The sequence below is a fragment of the Amborella trichopoda genome, chromosome 10 (assembly GCF_054954075.1).
Source record: "Amborella trichopoda isolate Santa Cruz 75 chromosome 10, AtrichopodaSantaCruz75HAP2 v2.0, whole genome shotgun sequence".
In the NCBI taxonomy this organism is placed as follows: domain Eukaryota; kingdom Viridiplantae; phylum Streptophyta; class Magnoliopsida; order Amborellales; family Amborellaceae; genus Amborella; species Amborella trichopoda.
The window spans coordinates 11,060,562-11,079,403 of record NC_142345.1 but is presented as its reverse complement, the minus strand read 5'-3'; the positions used below and the strand labels follow the sequence as shown (position 1 = coordinate 11,079,403).

The window sequence follows — 18,842 nt, the reverse complement described above, 5'->3', positions numbered from 1 at the left end:
TTGCGCTCAAAAAACATATTATAGGGTGTATTTTCGAAAGAAAAAGTTTATATAAGGATGCTACCTCATAATGTAGAACTACGGATGCCCCTCAAAAATCCATCAGAAAAGGTAGTTTTAATGTTGAAAATCTCATTGATTGATCATCTCGACACCGAGATATATGACTATGAAAAATAAAAAGATTTTAAATTTAAGAAATAGTACATTTTACAACATATTATCCATACCGTCCATTTTCAAGATTTTCATACGTTTATAGATCTATTTGATTTTAACTATTTTTGAAATTTAAAATTTTATAATTAGATATAAAAATAGATTTTGAGATAATTCTAATAACATTTTACATCACAATTACATATCATGATAAAATTTGAAGGTGCACTTTACATGTACACCTACATATGCATCCTAATGAAAATTGCATCCATTTTCAAATTTTTCTCTTTTGTGATTGTTCATTGGATTGGAAACAATGTATATTTAAAAACTGGGGTTAAACAAATGGTTCACCGTAGCTTTTGAAAGTTGTTGCATTACATTAGTATACATAATCACTGCCCCTTATTTTATTATTAGTTGTTTTCAGATATTGTATTTATTTCCATGAATGATTGGTTAACTTTGCCCCCACAGAAAGGCCATCCTTAACTTTTGGTATATCCAAATGCCAAACCAAACATATTTCCTCATTTTTATTCAAATGCTTTTCTTCAAGTTTCTCTCACTACAATTTTATCTCACTAGATTTTATTTTCCGTATAGAGTAGAAATTGGATCCTTGGAGTATTGGAAAAGAAGAATCCACTCCAAGAATTAAGGAGGTGTGTTTCTCTCTCTAAAATCTCACAGTGTTGCAGTAGCTGAACTCTCTTTCTCTCAAGAAGTAACTTTGAAGAAAACCATTCTGATAAATTTAGATCAATTCTTAAATCTGGGTTCCCTTATTCTCCTTCTAAGCTTATGATGGCTAGGTGTTCCTTTGATTCTTGGTTGTCTACAATACTATCACCTTCCTCATTTGAATGTGAGCAGCTTTCATGGAAATCAATGTGGCCAAATAGGAGAAATTCGGTCCATTTATTCCATGTTTCTGCAAAATTCTACAGGAGAAGGAAGCTATTTGGCAAGACCACTAATGGGTCATCTGTGATGGTTCTTTTCAAGCAAGATGGTAACCTTTTTCTTGAATTAGTTACATTTTTTTTCTAATTTATATTGGTAATTGGATCTTTTGATGATAGTGGGTTTTCTTCCTTTGTTCTTTCTTCCCGATTATGTGTCTAAACTGAAAAAGAATTGGTTAATGTTATGTGCTTCTCTCTCTAAACTTTGGAGAAAATTGCCTTTTCTCTTGTGTTCATTTAATTGCTGAAGTGGATTTCTTAGTAAGCCTTGTAATTGCGAGTTTCAGGCTTTTATTTTATTGAATAATCTGGGTTATGGGATTTTTTGTTTTTTTTTGCCGAACTGTAGTTGCACCCTAACGGTTTTTCACTATTGATTATAGCTTTTTATTTGATTTTTTTTTTGTATGTCTATTCGTTCTGTGAGTTTTCCTATTGGTCAATGAAGTTACTTGGTGTTTTTAACCGAAAATTTAGTTATTTGACATCAGACATCTGTCTTGTACATCTTTCCCTTCCTTTTGTTGTTTTACTCTTAGTCGATGAGGCCTTTCTTCTTGTCCATGCTTTACTTTTAGGAGTCATGGATATTCATTATTGGCTGGATTTTGGTATAGATGTTTTGTTGTAGATGACCGATTAGTTAATGATAATGTATGATATGACTGTACAATATTCGACATTCCTTACTTCTCATCATTCCTTTCTTTCTTTTTGTTACCTGTACAATATTTGAGATTCCTTACTTCTCATCATTCCTTTCTTTCTTATTGATATGCATGCTTGTGATATCTTTCTGGGTAATGAACTCCGATGATCCCTACCAAATTCGTACTGCATTTATCATATTGTCTTGTACTTTGAGATTCCATGATAATGGAAACATTTTTCGTCCCTGAATTTTCCTCATTTGGTTTCTTATTAATAATTGGTTATTTATATTGAGTTATTTTGATTACTGGATGCATTTTTATTATGAGGGTGCTTAGTAAAGTTTCTGTGATTTTCTTTCTCTTGCTGCATAAAATCAGATATTTTTTGTGGGTTTTACAAGAGGTCAGTGGTGCAGGCTTGGCAACAAATACCCCTGCAAATGGACCTCTTGCGGGGAAATCAACTATTGGAGAACTACGACCACTCTCAACATCAGAAGAGAATCCTGAAGGGGTGAATTTTGGAAAGGGTGTAATGGAATCTACTATTAGTATAACAGTTGTTGGTGCATCAGGTGATCTTGCAAAGAAGAAGATCTTTCCTGCATTGTTCGCTCTTTACTATGAAGGCTTTCTCCCAAAGGTTTGATTTCTGTTCTTGCTATTTTCTTGCTTTCAAAACCCATCAATTACTTAGGACTGATTGTAAAAAATGGTTTGGTACTAGAATAGGAATTTCATTGTTTAAAGCAATGTTCAGATTGACTTGAACAGATTTCTACTTAGGAAAATTTGATCTTTGATGCTTTGGTTGCTTCTGGGGAAGACTCTTTTTCTTTTAAAGATTATAATAATTTCAAAATTCAAAACATTAGGAAACAGAAAATGAATAGACGTCCAAGGGGAAGAAATAGAAGTCATGATAATACGTCTAAAGCCTAAAATCATCTGCATTTGCATTTTAATCACATCATTAGTTCCATAGATCCGTCAGATAATGAAAATTCAAAAATCATTCGTACATTTCCTGAAACATTGGCATTCAGAATTTCTCATTCACATTTGCCATAATTATGTGCATAAAGTCTTTAACCATTTCGAATGATCTATTGTGTACTCCTATATCAGAATACAATCAAGTCTATATCATTATGAATTACCATTTTCTTGGGTTTAAAAGTTTATAAAATTTACTCCTGTGGATCATAATATAGTCATGTTGTCAATCATTCCAATAGAAGGATTTCCAAGCAAACCTGTTTCAGCCAAAGAGCCGAAGAACCCGATGCAAAGAAAAAACATCCTTTGAGAGTAAACTCATCATAATTAACTCTGTAATTTCAGTCTTATTTTGTTTAATCCAAATTTTGAGTTGGCCGTTCCATATCAAATGTAAATATTTTCTCTAGTGCTGTTTCAGATCTAAGAAGACTTTTCAATGTTTAAATTGTGTTGCCTGTGATATGACAATAGACTAACTCTCTTTGGGTATTATATCTTTTAGTGATTTGCACCCGTCTGTTGATATGCATAACATGGTAAGTTTTTAGGCCTTATCTATTATGCATCATATTGATTATAGAAATTAAGACCAAGAACCCCAAAACTGGAGAACTCTAAGCTCCTTCCCTAGCGAGAGGGTCGGCCACATGGTTCTCTTCTCTCCAATTATTGGTCTTTACTTTGTCGTAATTTTTTTATTACATCTATCTAATGTCCAGCCCTGGGCTCAATAAAATGACTCATACTAACTCATTACCTTCCTGCAGCCATTTAATTAGCTGCCATTGTTAAAACTGAACAATATTTTACTTGCTCAAAAAAAATAAAAAATTGAACAATAGTTTGAGAATCCACAATGATCGAAAGTGATATTCAGAACTCTTGCTAATTCAACTGCATCTAAAACTTGACAAACAGGCCCTTTGGTGCAAAAAGAAAGAAAATTTACGGGGTTATGATTCTGCCATTGTGCAATCATCATAAAATTATGTTTCTCCTTTGATGTATTCACTACCATATTGTCTTGACTACTTATCTTTAAAGTTAATTGGCAGGGATGGGGGCATTGTACACAGGTCATGTAATTGCTTTATCAACTTGATCATTCGTTTGTTTTAATGCTATATGCTATATTGTTTTCTTTATGATATATGCATGGTTTGCTTCAAGCCTTGTCTGAAGGACCAAAAAAAAAACCTTTTAATTTTCCATTCCTTCTTCCAGTTTTGCTTATTTCACCTCCAACCTTCCTAACTCCTCTTTGATCCTGAAACCAAGAGATCTTTTTTTTGGGGGCTAAACATTTCTTGGCCTTATGTTCTTGACTGTATATGTCCCCTAGGAGTTCCCACTGTCTTGTACAGTTTTTCATATTTATTTCACTTAATAATGGTTACCATTGCCATTTGTGTCGGCAACAATATTCTTACTGGGGGCTTCTTGTTTATAACTGGGATACGCTAAATCTCTTCATGATTTTGTCATAATAAATATTTCAATCACTGGCATTACTTTTGCATGTAGCCGCTTGAAGTTTTATGAATCTTGTCAGGATGGAGCGTCTTAATTTTCTGAAAGAACTTATGAACCAGGGAACAAGGGTTTGACCCTTTATATCCTGACCGGGTCGAAATAGAGACCAGGGGGGTTAAATGACCTATTTTTCTGCCACTAAGAGCACCAACCATTTTGCTTGGAATTAAAAGAGCACAAGAATATTGAGTAGGCAGTTATTAATCTAAATGTTGGCTTTGACTGAAAGGGACATTCATGGCCAAACTGTTCAAAGTGGCCCAGAGAACAAACCAAAAAATACAGGCTTAGCTATGCCTGGTCTTGATTCTGAAGTTGAAATCTTTCACCTATTTGGCTAAAATGAAGTGAATATGATAACATTGGTTTAGTAGACTGGTTAGTATGTTTGACCCTACAATATTTGTTTATTCTTTTGAACAGCACTTTACTGTTTTCGGCTATGCACGCAGTAAGATGACTGATGAGGAGCTGAGAACAATGGTTAGCAAAACTCTTACCTGCAGAATTGATCAAAGGTAACTATTTGTTATTAATTATTCACTTCGGGTGTTTTATTTGATGAACACATACTAACGACATGGTTGCATATGCACTCACCCAGATGCCCATTTCTTGAAATTTGTTGACCAATATCCTTGATATGCAATTATTATATGTATTTTTCATTCAGAGCTACTTAAATCTTTTGTATGCTATTATTTTTTGCTTGAAAGTAGTTGAACAATATCTTTTGTATGCCATTATGTTTTGTATGTTCTCTCCTGTGATGTTTCCAATGCTTGGTTATCATTTGACATTATGATATTTCCTTGATATGGACAAAAAGAGTTTGTCTATTGCTAGCTAAATTTACAAAATTTGCCATTCATTTGAGTTATTTGGATTGTTGATTCATTTCTTACTTTGAGTATAATCTCCTTCACATGCATTGCATGAGGTGTTGATCAGAGATAGATGATAAGGCCTCTTTAGTAATAGGAACCTTGTACTTGCTGGGATTCCTTCTCTCAATATTAACATTCCACCTAGTCTTTATATATTGCTGTTGGTTTCTCTATCCATATTGAATGAGGAATTAATAAAGTTCTGCGCGGAGAGGTTTGCTGTTTACAACTAATGGTACATTGCCTCTATGAGCCTTGTTTTTTAAAACTTGGAACTCAGTTTTCAACTTGGTCACTGCCAAAACCAAGTTGACTCACTGAGTCAAACATTGATTTAGAAAAACTCGGGGATTTTTTTCTCAAAATTTTGCGGGACAATTAAAAAATAATGTATCTATTATTGGAATTGAACCTCATCAATCAAACATTCCACAATGCTACTTGCTTAGAAGAGCCCAATAAAATGCGGGGTGTGGTTTATATAAGGTTGCAACCTCACTTATAGAAGTAAGGTTGTCGTCCATTTTAGTTAAACGGGGTAGATTTGACATGTCTTTTAAGATAGTGAAAAAGTAATGTCTTTTAAGATAGCGTGAAATCTATACTGTCCAAATAAAATGGACGGCGTAGATTACTACCACATTCTACAAGTAAGGTTGCAACCTTATATAAACATTTTTCGAAAATAAATTATATAAAAGTAAAAAAACTCAGGCATCCCCGATTTTTCATTTATAAAGCTTGCCCATTAAGTGAGTCAACTTAGCAAGTTTTTCCTACTTGGAAGCAAGCATTTATTCAGTCACAGACCATTCTATTCTTTGGCAATATTTTGTAAGAGCGAAAGCAGGTGAATCGAGTATTGGAAAAACCAACAAATTTGGCTACAGTCAGTATGTTGTCCTGTATAAAGATATACATTTGGATTATAATGGTTTTATTCAATGCTTACCCAATGTTTCAGCTTTTGTTCTGTTGTCTATCATATGATGGAGATTATTTTGTTCATTTTTCAGGGAAAATTGTGGTGACAAGATGGAGCAATTTCTAAAGAGATGTTTCTATCATTCTGGCCAATACAATTCTGAGGAAAACTTTGCAGAGTTGGACAAAAAGCTAAGGGAAAAAGAGGTGTTGGGTCTCCTATGATTGAAGCCATGCATCGCCTTTATGTTTCTTTCTTGTCTTATGTTCATTATTACTGTAGTTGTTGTTTTTAAGAGGACTAATAATGTGGAAATTAGCCCTCAGGTCAAAATACCTAGTTAAGGATTTTAAAACCGTGCGAAAGATTAGTGAGTTGAAAAATTTGAGGTCGTAAAAATCTTGGCCAGAGGGCTATTTTTCTTTTTTGTTGTTTTTATTAGTAGTATCATTATTATTGTCCTTGTTGTTGTTGTTGTTGTTGTTTATTATTATTATTGTTATCGTTATTGTTATTGTTATTGTTATTGTTATTGTTGTTGTTGTTGTTGTTGTTGTTGTTGTTGTTGTTATTGTTATTGTTATTGTTATTGTTATTGTTATTGTTAGTAGTAGTAGTAGTAGTAGTAGTAGTAGTAGTAGTAGTAGTAGTAGTAGTAGTAGTATTTCTTCTATTGTTATTGTTATTAGAAATGCAATTCTTATTCTACTTGAATCCTAGAATGTGTGTGGGTGTGTCTATGCTGTAGTTTGTATAAAATTGTTTCTATGTTTGTAACCTCACTTGTAAAAGTATGGTTACGATGTTTGACATTGCTTATTTTAGTTGGATAGTGTAGATTTAACACATCTTAGAGTCAGTGTAAAAACATAGTATGTGTTTTAAGACATTGTCAAATGTACACCATCCAAATAAAATGGATTGTGTAGATTACTGTAATCTTACTTCTACAAGTAAAGTTGCAACCTTTTATAAATTATTTTCATGTGTGCATGTGTGTGTGTGATAAAGCTAATAATAGGTCTTCACTTAAAATGAATAGTAGTTTAGATCATGCTTCCAGCTGTCAAATCTTGATCGAATGGTGGAGAATGTATGTTACTACTTGAATTTTAATCTTTTCTCTAGAAATAAAATCTAGATGAAATTTTGTACGTGTACTGCATAATATGGTGCCCAAGAAAAAAATATAAAACAAATATTTCACAATTACCCATGAAAAATGATAGTGGTAAATTGGTCATTTTTAAATTTTGAAAATACTTTTATATTTTTATATTGTGCATGATGGTCTTTAGTACATATGCCTAAAGTTTCATATTAAACCGATTTATAGAGAAAATATTAGAACTCAAGTAATAACATGCATTTCGATCATCTGATTAAGATCTTATGGCTGGGAGCATGATGTAAACTACTATTCATTTTAGGTCAAGACTGATCGTTAGTTTATCTACATTCATAAATGCATACATACACACACACACACACACACACATACATGTAATTGTAAAAGATTTGAAACTACTGAACTATCCATTTGTAGAATAAGATGTTTTTTTTTTATATTGTATACATAAGGAATAGTAAGGAGACAAACATTCTCTTTTGGACAACACATGGGACATGCATGTCTTTATACATAAAACAAAAATAGTTGTGTAGGTGCCTGAGATCATGAATATTGTGAATTTGCAATTATTTCTCGTCTTGGTCTAATTTAATCATATCAGGTCGGAAAAGTACCAAACCGCTTGTTTTACTTGTCGATTCCTCCAAATATATTTGTGGATGTGGTGAGATGTGCTAGTTATTCTGCTTCTTCTTCCACTGGATGGACAAGGGTCATTGTTGAGAAGCCATTTGGCCGTGACTCAGAGTCATCAGCAGAGCTCACTAGATGCTTAAAGCTTTACTTAAATGAGGACCAAATTTTCAGGTAGCTTTTATGTTGAAACCTAGGTTTTGAAATTTCTCTCTGGTAATTATAAGAAGAAACAAGAAAATTCTCTCTAATGGGATCTTGGTGGATCTTGGACATACTGTTAAGTTCAAAGCAAGGGCTGAAGTTTCTCTCTTGAGTGGGTTTCAGATATATTTTTAACATTGGTTTTCATATTGTGCATTATAGGATTGATCATTACTTGGGAAAGGAGCTTGTTGAGAATCTCTCAGTGTTGCGCTTCTCTAATCTTGTTTTTGAGCCTCTATGGTCAAGGAATTATATAAGAAATGTACAGTTTATATTCTCTGAAGATTTTGGAACCGAGGGTCGAGGAGGGTATGATCTAATTTCTGTCTACCTCTCTTCTTTTTGGTTCTTTTGTTTTGATGATTTCCTCTTGCTGGTTATATTCTTTTTCAGGTGTGTGGTATATCTCATTTGGCTTAGGATTTGAACTCTCGCTCTGTCTCCCCTCTCCCCGACCCCCCTTTCGTCCTCTCTTCTCTCTCTCTCTGCCTCTCTCTCCCTTCTCTTCAGGTATTTTGACAGCTATGGGATCATTCGTGATATAATGCAGAACCATCTGCTCCAAATTTTAGCATTATTTGCCATGGAAACACCAGTCAGTTTGGATGCAGAGGATATAAGGAATGAAAAGGTACTATGTGTGGATTTAACTTTGTTTAGATTCCTGTATTATATTTCTTTGGTAAATGATACATTTAGACTGTAACTTACCAAAATATAAAAAAAGTGAATGATATATTTTCTAATTTATGTACAGAGTGAGTGAAATTAGCCTCAGGGAAAAAGAAATTTAGATTTCCAGATGCAAATATGTACTGCATGTTTCGATCTTGATCATCACTAAAACATAATATTCATAGGAATGCTTGCCAATTTATTTAATGCGTATGTTCATTTGATACTAGCATGTACCCCATACAAAGAGTTACGAGATGCAGAAAGAAAATATAACAAAGGGGAATTGTCCCATATATTTTAGATACATGGTGTTGCGATGATGAGAGCTTAGAAGCTTAGGATTGAGAACCCATCTCAAGGTCTAAGAGATAGTTAACTGGTTCACCCAGTTTCACTTTAAATATTCTTGACTTTGGCTTTTTCTCGTATTTACTAACTCTTCTTATTTTTTATTCTGACTAAGTTCACACAGAAGATCAGGCTCCCTCCCAGTTAGAGAAACTTCGAGATTCAGTTCCTATTAACTCTGCTATAACTTTTGTTGAATTTAGAACTGAGTTGGAAAGGGCCACTGTGGTTTAACTCTGCCTTGGCCAGCCCCCTGCCTGTCATGCCAGTCCCAAGGCCCGGGTAAAGGAGGAGGATTGTGCTAAGTAGACAGCTATCATAAAACGTTTCCACAACTTTTCATGAATAGCCGACCTGGTGATGATGATGACAGGGAAAAAAACAAGAAAGCTTTCTTGGAGCAGAATAACACACAGGAAAGGATGACCTTAGGTTACGGTGTTAGTTCCATTTGTTCAATGTGAGTATTTCCTTTTTGTCCACAGTGCTGTGGCCTCATCGTGATTGCCTTCCTTTAGCCACTCAGCGCAATACCCCTTCCGATCATCAGTTCAATTGTGAATGATGAGGAAAGAAAGGCCGGGAAGGGCTGTCTTTATGGGGGTAAAAGTCTGTATATCTCATGGGGCGGGGGACTATCTATAGGGATCAGTCTATATCCATCCATCCAGATACTACTGTTTAGGGTTGTTTAAGGTTATACATTTTGAATTTCAGAATTGCTTTCATTGCTGCTAATATCTCTTTACTGATTGGAGGATATCATTCCCTATCTTCAGAGCAAACCAAACGACTTACCATCATCTGTTACTTGTTTCAGGGCTTCACCGAACCAGTGCCAGACTCATCTATTTTGATGATCTTTTTCTTTGTATCATGAGGTAAGGCGAATATGGGTCATTTCTAGGCTCTCTTTAACCTCGCTGACTGTTCCAGTATGGTCGTCTGGCCTGACTTTTATCGTCCCTATTCTGAAGAAATCAATGAGTAGCTTCCTTTGGCAAAATCTATGTATTATGAAAGATATTTTGGGCACCCAAGGCCTCACTGGAACTGCTTTTTCTCCTGCTTCTGATCTGAAACTTGGATGCAAATTCTGCATTGTGGTTCTTGAATTGGATTTTCCCATCTTTTATCTTCTTGCCCGGAATTCTACCTCTTCTTGAAAAAACATCTTTTTGGCTGACTAGGATATCCCATTTTTAATTTAATCTCCATCCGAAGTGTCTCTAACTAGTTGAAGTGTGCCTCCAAGTTTTTGCTGAAGATGCGGACAATATAGTCAATGGCAAAGCTGATGAAGAGCTCAATTGTTTCATTCATGAATCTTTCTAAGTTCCAGGGTTCACATTTGAAACCGAATGGTATGATGCACCATTCGTACTGCCCCATCTGTACAGCAAATGCAGTCTTTTACGTTTTTTTTTTTTTTTTTGAGAAAACAGTCTTTTACAGTTTTACCTAACCTTCGCAGAAATCTTGCCCTGCCAGAAGCTAGACCTAGTGTCAAATTTATTCAAGTTCCATACCCTATGGACTGGCCCGTCAGAGTTTGGCACTGGGTATTGGATCCAATCCAGGGCATCATTTAATGGCTTTTAGTAAATCACAAGCCTTGGAATACCTCTCCCGTGTTCATTGTATTTGCTTTTGTAGAAAGCTGCACCAGGGGCCCTTACTTAGCCTGATGAGCACCTCCGCCAGGAGATCTTCAATCTCCCTCTGATTTAGCTTACAAAGGCATCTGCCCTGCCCATGACTTAGGATATTTCTCTCTGAAATGTTTTTCCATATTGGAGCTGAAAGTCAAATGTATGTCTTTCCTTGAAGGTTTTGGGGTTTAGGGAGAAGAGAGAAGAGAATATCCTCAAAACACTTTCGAACTTTTGTGATTTGTGCTTCACAATAGGGCTCTTGGAGTTGCTCCTAAATACACAGATGAGGTATTTGTTGTTGTGCACTGGCAATTACCTCATGCACACCACTCTCCTTCTGCAGTTGCCTGGTTGCAGGGCGCATCGGCATGGAGAAATGGAGGACGACATCTTTTCCCTTCCGTTAAACCCTTCTTTATCCTCTCAGCATACTGGATAAGTGACAGTAAAGGAATCCTTATGAGAAAGTTGCACCTGATCCTGGGCATCATTAGTAAGTCCAGCTTTGGGCACACTTCTCCTTTGCAGGCATGGGTGTTGCAGACCATCCAAGGGATTCAAAAGTTTGATCGACGGACTGTGGCTCTGCACATTTCTTGCACTAAGCTGCCAGGTCTAGGTCTGCACTTATACAATTGTAGTCGGAACCAGAATCAAAGCGTGTGAAGGCGTCCCTATGGCCCCTATCTTTGACTTTGATTCTCTGCATGGTAACCCATTTCTGGGACTGGTGGGTCATACCCCCTTTATATTTCTTCCATTCTTCTTCCCACTTCATATTGTCTTTGATCATGTCATCTATTCCAGGTGCTTCTCCAGTGTGAGTCCTTGGGGGTTGGCATTGGTATTCCAAAGCTTGGATATGGGAGTCAAGTGACTTTCCATGGGTTTGATGCTGTTTCATCTCATCCTGGAAATCCGAGAGAATTGGAGGACGAGGGGCATTACTGGTCTTCCAGATAGATCATATGTACCTTAGAGGGAAACAAAATGGTGTGTTGGAAGCCTTTCTTCATAGGGGCTGGGAAATCCAATGTCATGGTTTAAATGGTCCCCCATCCTATGCGGATCGCTGGGGTCTGAAAGTAGGCCTGTACTTTGTACCCAACATGGATCTTGTGAGTCCTTTTGCTTTTGTACCACAGTTGCAGCTATCTGTATTCTTGATCTGTACTGTTGAAAGCCGCTTCATAGTATTGGAAGCCAGTTATTTCGAGTCTGTTTGGTTTATAAGAAACCTGGAAGGAGTTCGGTTGGCCAAACTTTAGTTTTGCAATCTAGTATGGAGCAGTTTACCAGTGGATCGCCGCATATTTCCCTAGGTGACCTAGAGATGAAATATGAACTTTCCATATCAGAGCCATTTTCAGGGCACAGACACAGGTCCCCAAAAGAATATAAAACAGTTAGCAACATAGGACAACAGTGCATCGTCGTTCAACATATGAGTTTAAGGAATTGCCTTGTCCGTTACATACTATGCAACTAAGTTCATGCAGGGTTGGATAATATGCCATGGAACCAAAAAACTTTGTTGGGGCTACAATAGTTTTCCAGTAGAGATGTAAAACCATATTGCTAGGATTTTAGATCAATCAACATTAGATGTAGAGCTGAAACTCCCATAGTTTTGATTTCATTAATTTCCCTTACTAACAGGTAATGGCAGGATATTCTTGCATGGTAGCAGGGAATATGCAACAAGAATTGGAAAATCCGCAAAAACCACACACACCTAGGTTTCTTATCGCAATGCATTAGGTGTGACATGCAAGATATGGCAAATTATTTGGGATGGAGCATTTGTGAGGTGTTACCTACTGCTTTATCCTATTCCATATGGAGTATCTGGAGATGGAGGGCCTCAATAAATCAGGTTCCCTTAAATATCATGGTTGCTGAGTTTGTTGGGGGGCAAGGTCGGCAGTGGAATCCACCAAAGGGTTTCCTTGCCTGACATTCAAGAAGCAATTTCCATTTTAAAAAGGTTCTCCTTCCTCTAATGGCTTTCCTGGACAGATTTATTTGGGAGTCGTCAAACTCGGTGAACAGTCAACTTGGAATTTGGTGTGTTTCAATTGCACCCCAGTGAGTTGGTGTAAATGGATTTAGTTCCCTTATGCTCCAATGAAGAACTTGATTTTTGTATGAATTGTGAAAGCTTCTATATGGGAAACTGGTGGTTGACTCTATGGCACGGGTAAAGGAGGTTTCCTTAGCTTTTTGGTGTTACTTATGCCATAATGGTGAAGAGGATCTTGATCACCTATTTTGAAATTGTCCTGTTTCTTTGTTGGTCTGCTTTCTTCTAGCGTGACTTTTGGGATGGCCGTACCTAATGGTAATGGACAAAATGATGCAATTACTCCATTGAATCCTCAAGCCTACTTAATGGTAAGTTGCTTCATCGTTCCTTTTGCGGTCTGAGAAATTTGGCTGGCTCAGAATAAAACAAGATATGAAGGTGCGGTTTTAATGTCTGAGGTGGTTCTAAAAAAAAATTATGTAATGGGTGGCTAAAATTCTGGTGTGACCCCAACCAAGGACCTCCACATGAGAGAGACATTTCTAATTGAGAGTTGGGGGACTTTGTCCTCACATAAGTAAATCTCCAGATATTACATAGGTGCAATGAATTTGACTACTAGACTACAGAGTCAAACTCAATTAAAATGGTTACTTGATCACAATTTTAGGACTCTCTGGCCGTGCTGGGGTTAGTAGGGACTATGGAGGGTGTTTAATTAGAGGTTTTTTATTGTGGTTTTTTGGATGGTTCTGAAGCAGAAATGAAGGCTCCTATTCAATCGCTGGTTTTGGCAAAATCTCTCAACCAAGGATTGAAAACCCCTGATCTGGATTGGGAATTGCCGATATGGAGCAGGAATCAGCATAGGATGAACTGGTTCCTAGCAGATATTGGGAACCGGTCTCAATCTATGCTGGATCGACGGTTTGTGTCAGAGAATCGGCAATGCTGTTTGGGGGCCAGGTGATCAAGATCGGCCAGATTTGCTCGGTTCCCATGCTTTAGATTTTTATTAATTAAATGTATTTTTTATCTCTTTTTTCCCCTTTTTTTATGGACCGATTCTCACCACTGAGAATTGGTCAGATCATCAATGTGGATCGGCTATTTGCCAATGCGGACCGGTTTCTTGGATGACTCGTTCCTCTGGCCGATCTGGGTTTTAAAACATTGCTACGAAAAATTGCTTTTTGTAGAGTGAGTTCTTATCAACTATATGACTACCAAATGTGGGGCTCTTTGTCATATAGACATGGTGGAATTCTATATTGCAGCTGCTACATGGAACATTTTGGCTCTCCTCACGTATTTACTAGGAGTAAATCAAGCAGTGGATAAGTTAACCCAAATTGAGTCCCAATCCTCCCTGGAGGATATCAAGGGACTAACTAGTGCTGATATTAATAGTCGGGTGGCATTTCAATTCCATTGATAATTGTCCATTGACTGGTGTTCTGTTGGCACTATGGTTATATGACAATGTAGTTACCTCTGTTGTAATCTTCTTTAATTTCAATAAATTTGTATATTTAACCAGCAAAGTGATTATGAAAAATTGAACTGAAAACAAGTTTAGAACAAAGATTTTAACGGAATTAAAATAAAGTAAATACATGAGGGATGAAAAGAATAAAAAAACAGAGTGAAATTTAGAAAAGGAATTGACGATTATGACAGAGAGGGAGAGATGATGATGAAGATTAGTATGCTTGACCTGGCTTCTTTCAGGTGAAAGTTTTGCGATCTATGAGGCCACTGCAACTCGATGATGTTATAACTGGCCAATATAAGGGGCACATGAAGGGTGGCAAAGCTTATCCAGCGTATACTGATGACCCCACAGTACCCAACGATAGTCTCACTGCAACATTCGCAGCAGCCGCACTTTTCATAGACAATGCACGATGGGATGGGGTTCCGTTCTTGATGAAAGCTGGAAAGGCTTTGCATAAAAGAGGGTAAATTTTGCCAAAAATTTTCAGTTTTGATATATATTAAGAGATCCCTTAATTTTATATAGAAGATGGTTTAAATTTAAGATATATAGATATGGTTTATTCTAATGCTATTCAAGTCCTTTGTAGATAGGGCCCATAAAGCTAATAAACCCTGAAGATTACCAAAGGAACTCGTAGCCTTTGGTAGACATTCTCCTCTTACTCAAGGTTTGTGGTATGGTGGAAATATGAGGGACATTGGTATTGGATGACCCTAATATAGAAATAAAATAACAGCTACGCCTAATTAACAAGGGCACGTATTGGGTGATATTCGCATGACATCATCCGTTATGCATGAATGTGGCAATTGCCTACAGCCAAAAGAGATATATTACGAAACACTTTCAATTATTTGCACTGCCACATATGTGCTTAATGATGGATGGTGCAGATGAATTGTACTTGGTTGAATGCCAACCATCAAGGGCTATGATGACATACAGTACATGTTATGTAACCTGATTGGATTATCTCCTTCCATAAACAATGGCCAAAAGCATTGATGGGTTTTTATTTTACCTGTGCTTTCAAAGTATCGATAAGAGAATCAAAAACCAATTTAAGTTTATGTGAATCTTGGATTAGATTGTGACAAATGGAGGTTCTCTATGCTGTGTATGAGATTACAGTGCAGAAATAAGAGTGCAGTTCAGGCATGTTCCTGGCAATTTGTACAAGCGAACCTTTGGAACCGATTTGGACAAGGCAACCAATGAGCTAGTGATCCGAGTACAACCCGATGAAACTATTTACCTGAAGATCAACAACAAGATCCCAGGCCTCGGAATGAGATTGGATCGAAGCAATCTCGATCTTCATTATGCTGCAAGGTAATTTCCTCATGAATATAATAGTGAGAATCTCATCTTCAGAGATTTTCTGGAGCTTTCGAAAATTTTGTTTTTCGTGTATGAAATTCTTGATTGTCCTAGGGAAGGTATCAGAAAGAAGAAACATTTATGAAAGAAAAATGGAAATTCACACAAAAATCCATATGGAAATTAGATTTAAATTGCTATACCCATAGATTTTGAATTTAGACTGAAGCAATACTTTATCATTCTATAAAAATTATGGGAAGCAGAGCAAACAAGGGAGAAGACCTCTTGGTGATAGCAAGTAATCTTACTGAAATTTTTTGATATGTTTGTGACACTTTTTAAGAGAAATAGTGATATTTGTGACTATACTATTTTCGTATTAAAACACAATTTACTGCCTTGGATGGAAACACAAAAATCAATATGGAAATGAGATTAAATCGATTTACCTATAGATTTTGAATTTAGAGTGAAGCAAAACTTGATCGTTCTATAAAAATTATGGGAAGCTGAGCAAACAAGGGAGAAGACCTCTTGGTGTTAGCAAACTTACTGAAATTTTGTCATACGATTGCGACACTTTTTAAGAGAGGATATTTGTGAGTATACTATGTTCATATTAAAGCACAGTTTACTGTGTTGGATGGAAAACTCACAAAATGACTAAAAAAGTCTATTATACCTGTTAGTTTTCGAACAGTATACTAGATGCTTCTCAACTGCCTGATGTTGATAGTGGAGGAGTTCTATTCCATGAAAAAATTGATGGTCTCTTTATGGAGGAGCAACACTCCTCAGACCATCCTGTATTGGCACTGGAGGGTTGGCAACCTGCTAGTATATTGTTTCAAACCAACAGGTATTATATCTCGTAGGGTCTTTAACCGAAGTGTAACCCCATTTTTAACTGAAGTGTAACCCGAATGGGCTTTTCTTAAAAAGGTACCCACGAGAAATTCCTGATGCCTATGAGAGATTGCTCTTGGATGCTATTGAAGGGGAGCGTCGCCTATTCATTCGAAGCGATGAGCTTGATGCAGCTTGGGCTCTTTTTAGTCCTCTATTAAAGGAATTGGAAGAGAAGAAAATAGCACCTGAGCTCTATCCTTATGGGAGTAGAGGCCCTGTTGGTGCTCATTATCTTGCAGCCAAATACAATGTTAGATGGGGTGACCTGAGTAGCGATGGTCAAGAATAGTTTCCTTACCTCTTGTAAGTTTTTGTGTTGTGCCTGTTATATCACGTAATGGTCATTTCCCACCTATTCAATTGTTCATTGTCAGTATGTAGTGAGTGCCTCGTATTCTGCTATCTCATTGTTAAACAAATTATGTTTTTTTAGAGGGTGAAGTTTGCATAAGGTGTCAACGTTATGCTATTGAAGTAAGGTGCTCCTCAAAACTCTGTCGAAAATACAGTTTTGGTGTTGCGAATCTTTATGATGATTTGAAAATCTATTGTTGCCCTCAATTATGAAATTTAAATTTTAAAAATTGGTGATGATCAAGCAGATAAACTATTTTAGGACTAGAAATCTTTTTTTTTTTTTATCTTGTCGATGAATCTCAAGGTCAAGATGATCGATTTGAGGGTTTTCGAGCATAAGAATAGCCTTTTCTAGTGGGTTTTTAAGTGCAGCCTACTCATACAGTATAAGGTTGATGCCTTACATAAATTTTTTCCTTCTCTAAAACATAAGAACATGTAAAACATGTGATACATTGATGCGTCTTAAATGCATTGTAAGTCTAGGGGTATGTGGATCCATACGCTCATTGGCTCAATACTTAACGTTGGATTCCCACTATAAAATATGTTGCACATATTACCCCTTTTTTTTTTTGTGAAATGTATTAAACTACTTCAAATATTAACTAACATTTATTATCAAAACTTTTTCAAAATATCAACTTATTTAACTCATAATTATGTGTCCTTTAATAAGATTTTTGAAATCTAATTAAAAAAAAATGTGAAATGCTAAATGGTTCATGGGTGCTCTTTGATAAATTTTGGGAAATTTGTTTAAAACCCCCAAATATGAACTTTTTAGGAAATTTTACCTTCAGTCCAACTTTTTCTAACATATTTTTCCTCAAAACCAACTTTTTTAGTTAATACCTCCCAATCTAAAAAAATGGTGAAATAAAGACTAAACTACCCTCCCTTTTATGTTTTACCTTAAAACCATTTATTTCACATGATGTTTTTACTTCAAACCTATTTTTTTTCCTTTAGGATTTCCTTTTTCCCTCACTACAAATTTTCCTCTTTCCCACTCTTTAGGGTTCATGATTTTCTCATTCGGGTCTCCATCAAGCACACGATTTTCCCTCTTTTTCTATCAAGGCTCACCAAGCTCACGATTTTCCCATTGGGCACAATACAAGGGTTTTCTCTCTCTTGTGAGGTGAGCTCTTGTCTCCTTCTCTTTCTGCCAAGGACCCACTCACTCTCTCTTACGATCTACTTTTTTAGTTTTCCTCTCTCTCTATTAAGGCCCCGCACTCTCTATTGAGACAAAAACTCAGCTTTTCTCTCAATCTCTCTTTCTACTAAGGTCTTACAAAGCACCACGTTTTTCTCTCCCTCTCTCTCATCGAAGGTCCCACAACTCTGTCATTGTCTCTACAAAGGTCCCATAGAGCACTACTCTCTCGAAACGACACCCATGAAAGGCCGAGCTCGATTTATGAGCCCCAGGTATGAAAGAGTATTTTAATTTATAGCATTTTCGTGGAGAACTCCAAACAAGTGTCGATGGGATTTTAGATTATATTGGTGGTGATGCATTTACCTTTTTCACTGACTGTAGAACTAGGTTAGATGACATGCAAAAATACTCTCACTTGATATGCATTTGATATCACTGAGGTATTTTGTCCCGAGAGATAGAAGATTTATAGTGAACCTATTCATTGACGATGATATTATTAGGATGTTGAACGCCTATGAAGGCGAGAATCAAGTGTTCGTCTATGTATTTCATGGGAGTGAATGTAGAGGTAGAAGTACTTCACATAATACTATAGCAGTCGAAGAGGTCAAATCCCCACAATCCTCTAATGCTTTGGTCTCTAGCTCTGAACAAAGGAATGCAGCAAGGTTGCTTAGCACATGGGATGATGCACTTGTTGGGATATGGCAGCAGTTTGAATCTTTAGAAGATTTCTAAAAAGCCCATAGCAAGTTTGCTATAGCAAACCATT

General features: G+C 36.4%; 1 protein-coding gene across 9 annotated transcripts; it reads left to right on the top strand.

Annotated features, from left to right (window-relative positions):
• Positions 1-432: 432 nt before the first annotated feature.
• On the top strand, positions 433-17,103 carry LOC18446086 (glucose-6-phosphate 1-dehydrogenase 1, chloroplastic). 9 transcript variants are annotated; one of them, XM_020674752.2, is made up of 12 exons: positions 433-660; positions 774-827; positions 1,039-1,177; positions 2,200-2,426; positions 4,742-4,836; positions 6,222-6,336; positions 7,864-8,069; positions 8,262-8,411; positions 8,613-8,733; positions 14,541-14,770; positions 15,442-15,642; positions 16,576-17,103. In XM_020674752.2, the coding sequence occupies exons 3-12, from the start codon at positions 1,054-1,056 to the stop codon at positions 16,829-16,831; spliced, it is 1,725 nt and encodes a 574-aa protein (XP_020530411.1). In that variant the 5' UTR covers positions 433-660; positions 774-827; positions 1,039-1,053; the 3' UTR covers positions 16,832-17,103. The 9 variants fall into 9 exon arrangements, 7 of the variants coding, with proteins under 7 accessions (XP_020530411.1, XP_020530412.1, XP_011627794.1 ...); XM_020674753.2 differs by having other exon boundaries at positions 434-660; positions 1,113-1,177; XM_011629492.3 differs by having other exon boundaries at positions 514-660; positions 769-827.
• Positions 17,104-18,842: the final 1,739 nt, after the last annotated feature.

Bases quoted from the DNA above. Each gene is read 5' to 3' on its own strand.
- LOC18446086 (XM_006856227.4), top strand. From the start codon at position 967: ATGATGGCTAGGTGTTCCTTTGATTCTTGGTTGTCTACAATACTATCA. The intron at 8,070-8,261 runs GTAGCTTTTATG...TGTGCATTATAG, and splicing joins AATGAGGACCAAATTTTCAG to GATTGATCATTACTTGGGAA. The intron at 14,771-15,441 runs GTAAATTTTGCC...ATGAGATTACAG, and splicing joins AAGGCTTTGCATAAAAGAGG to TGCAGAAATAAGAGTGCAGT.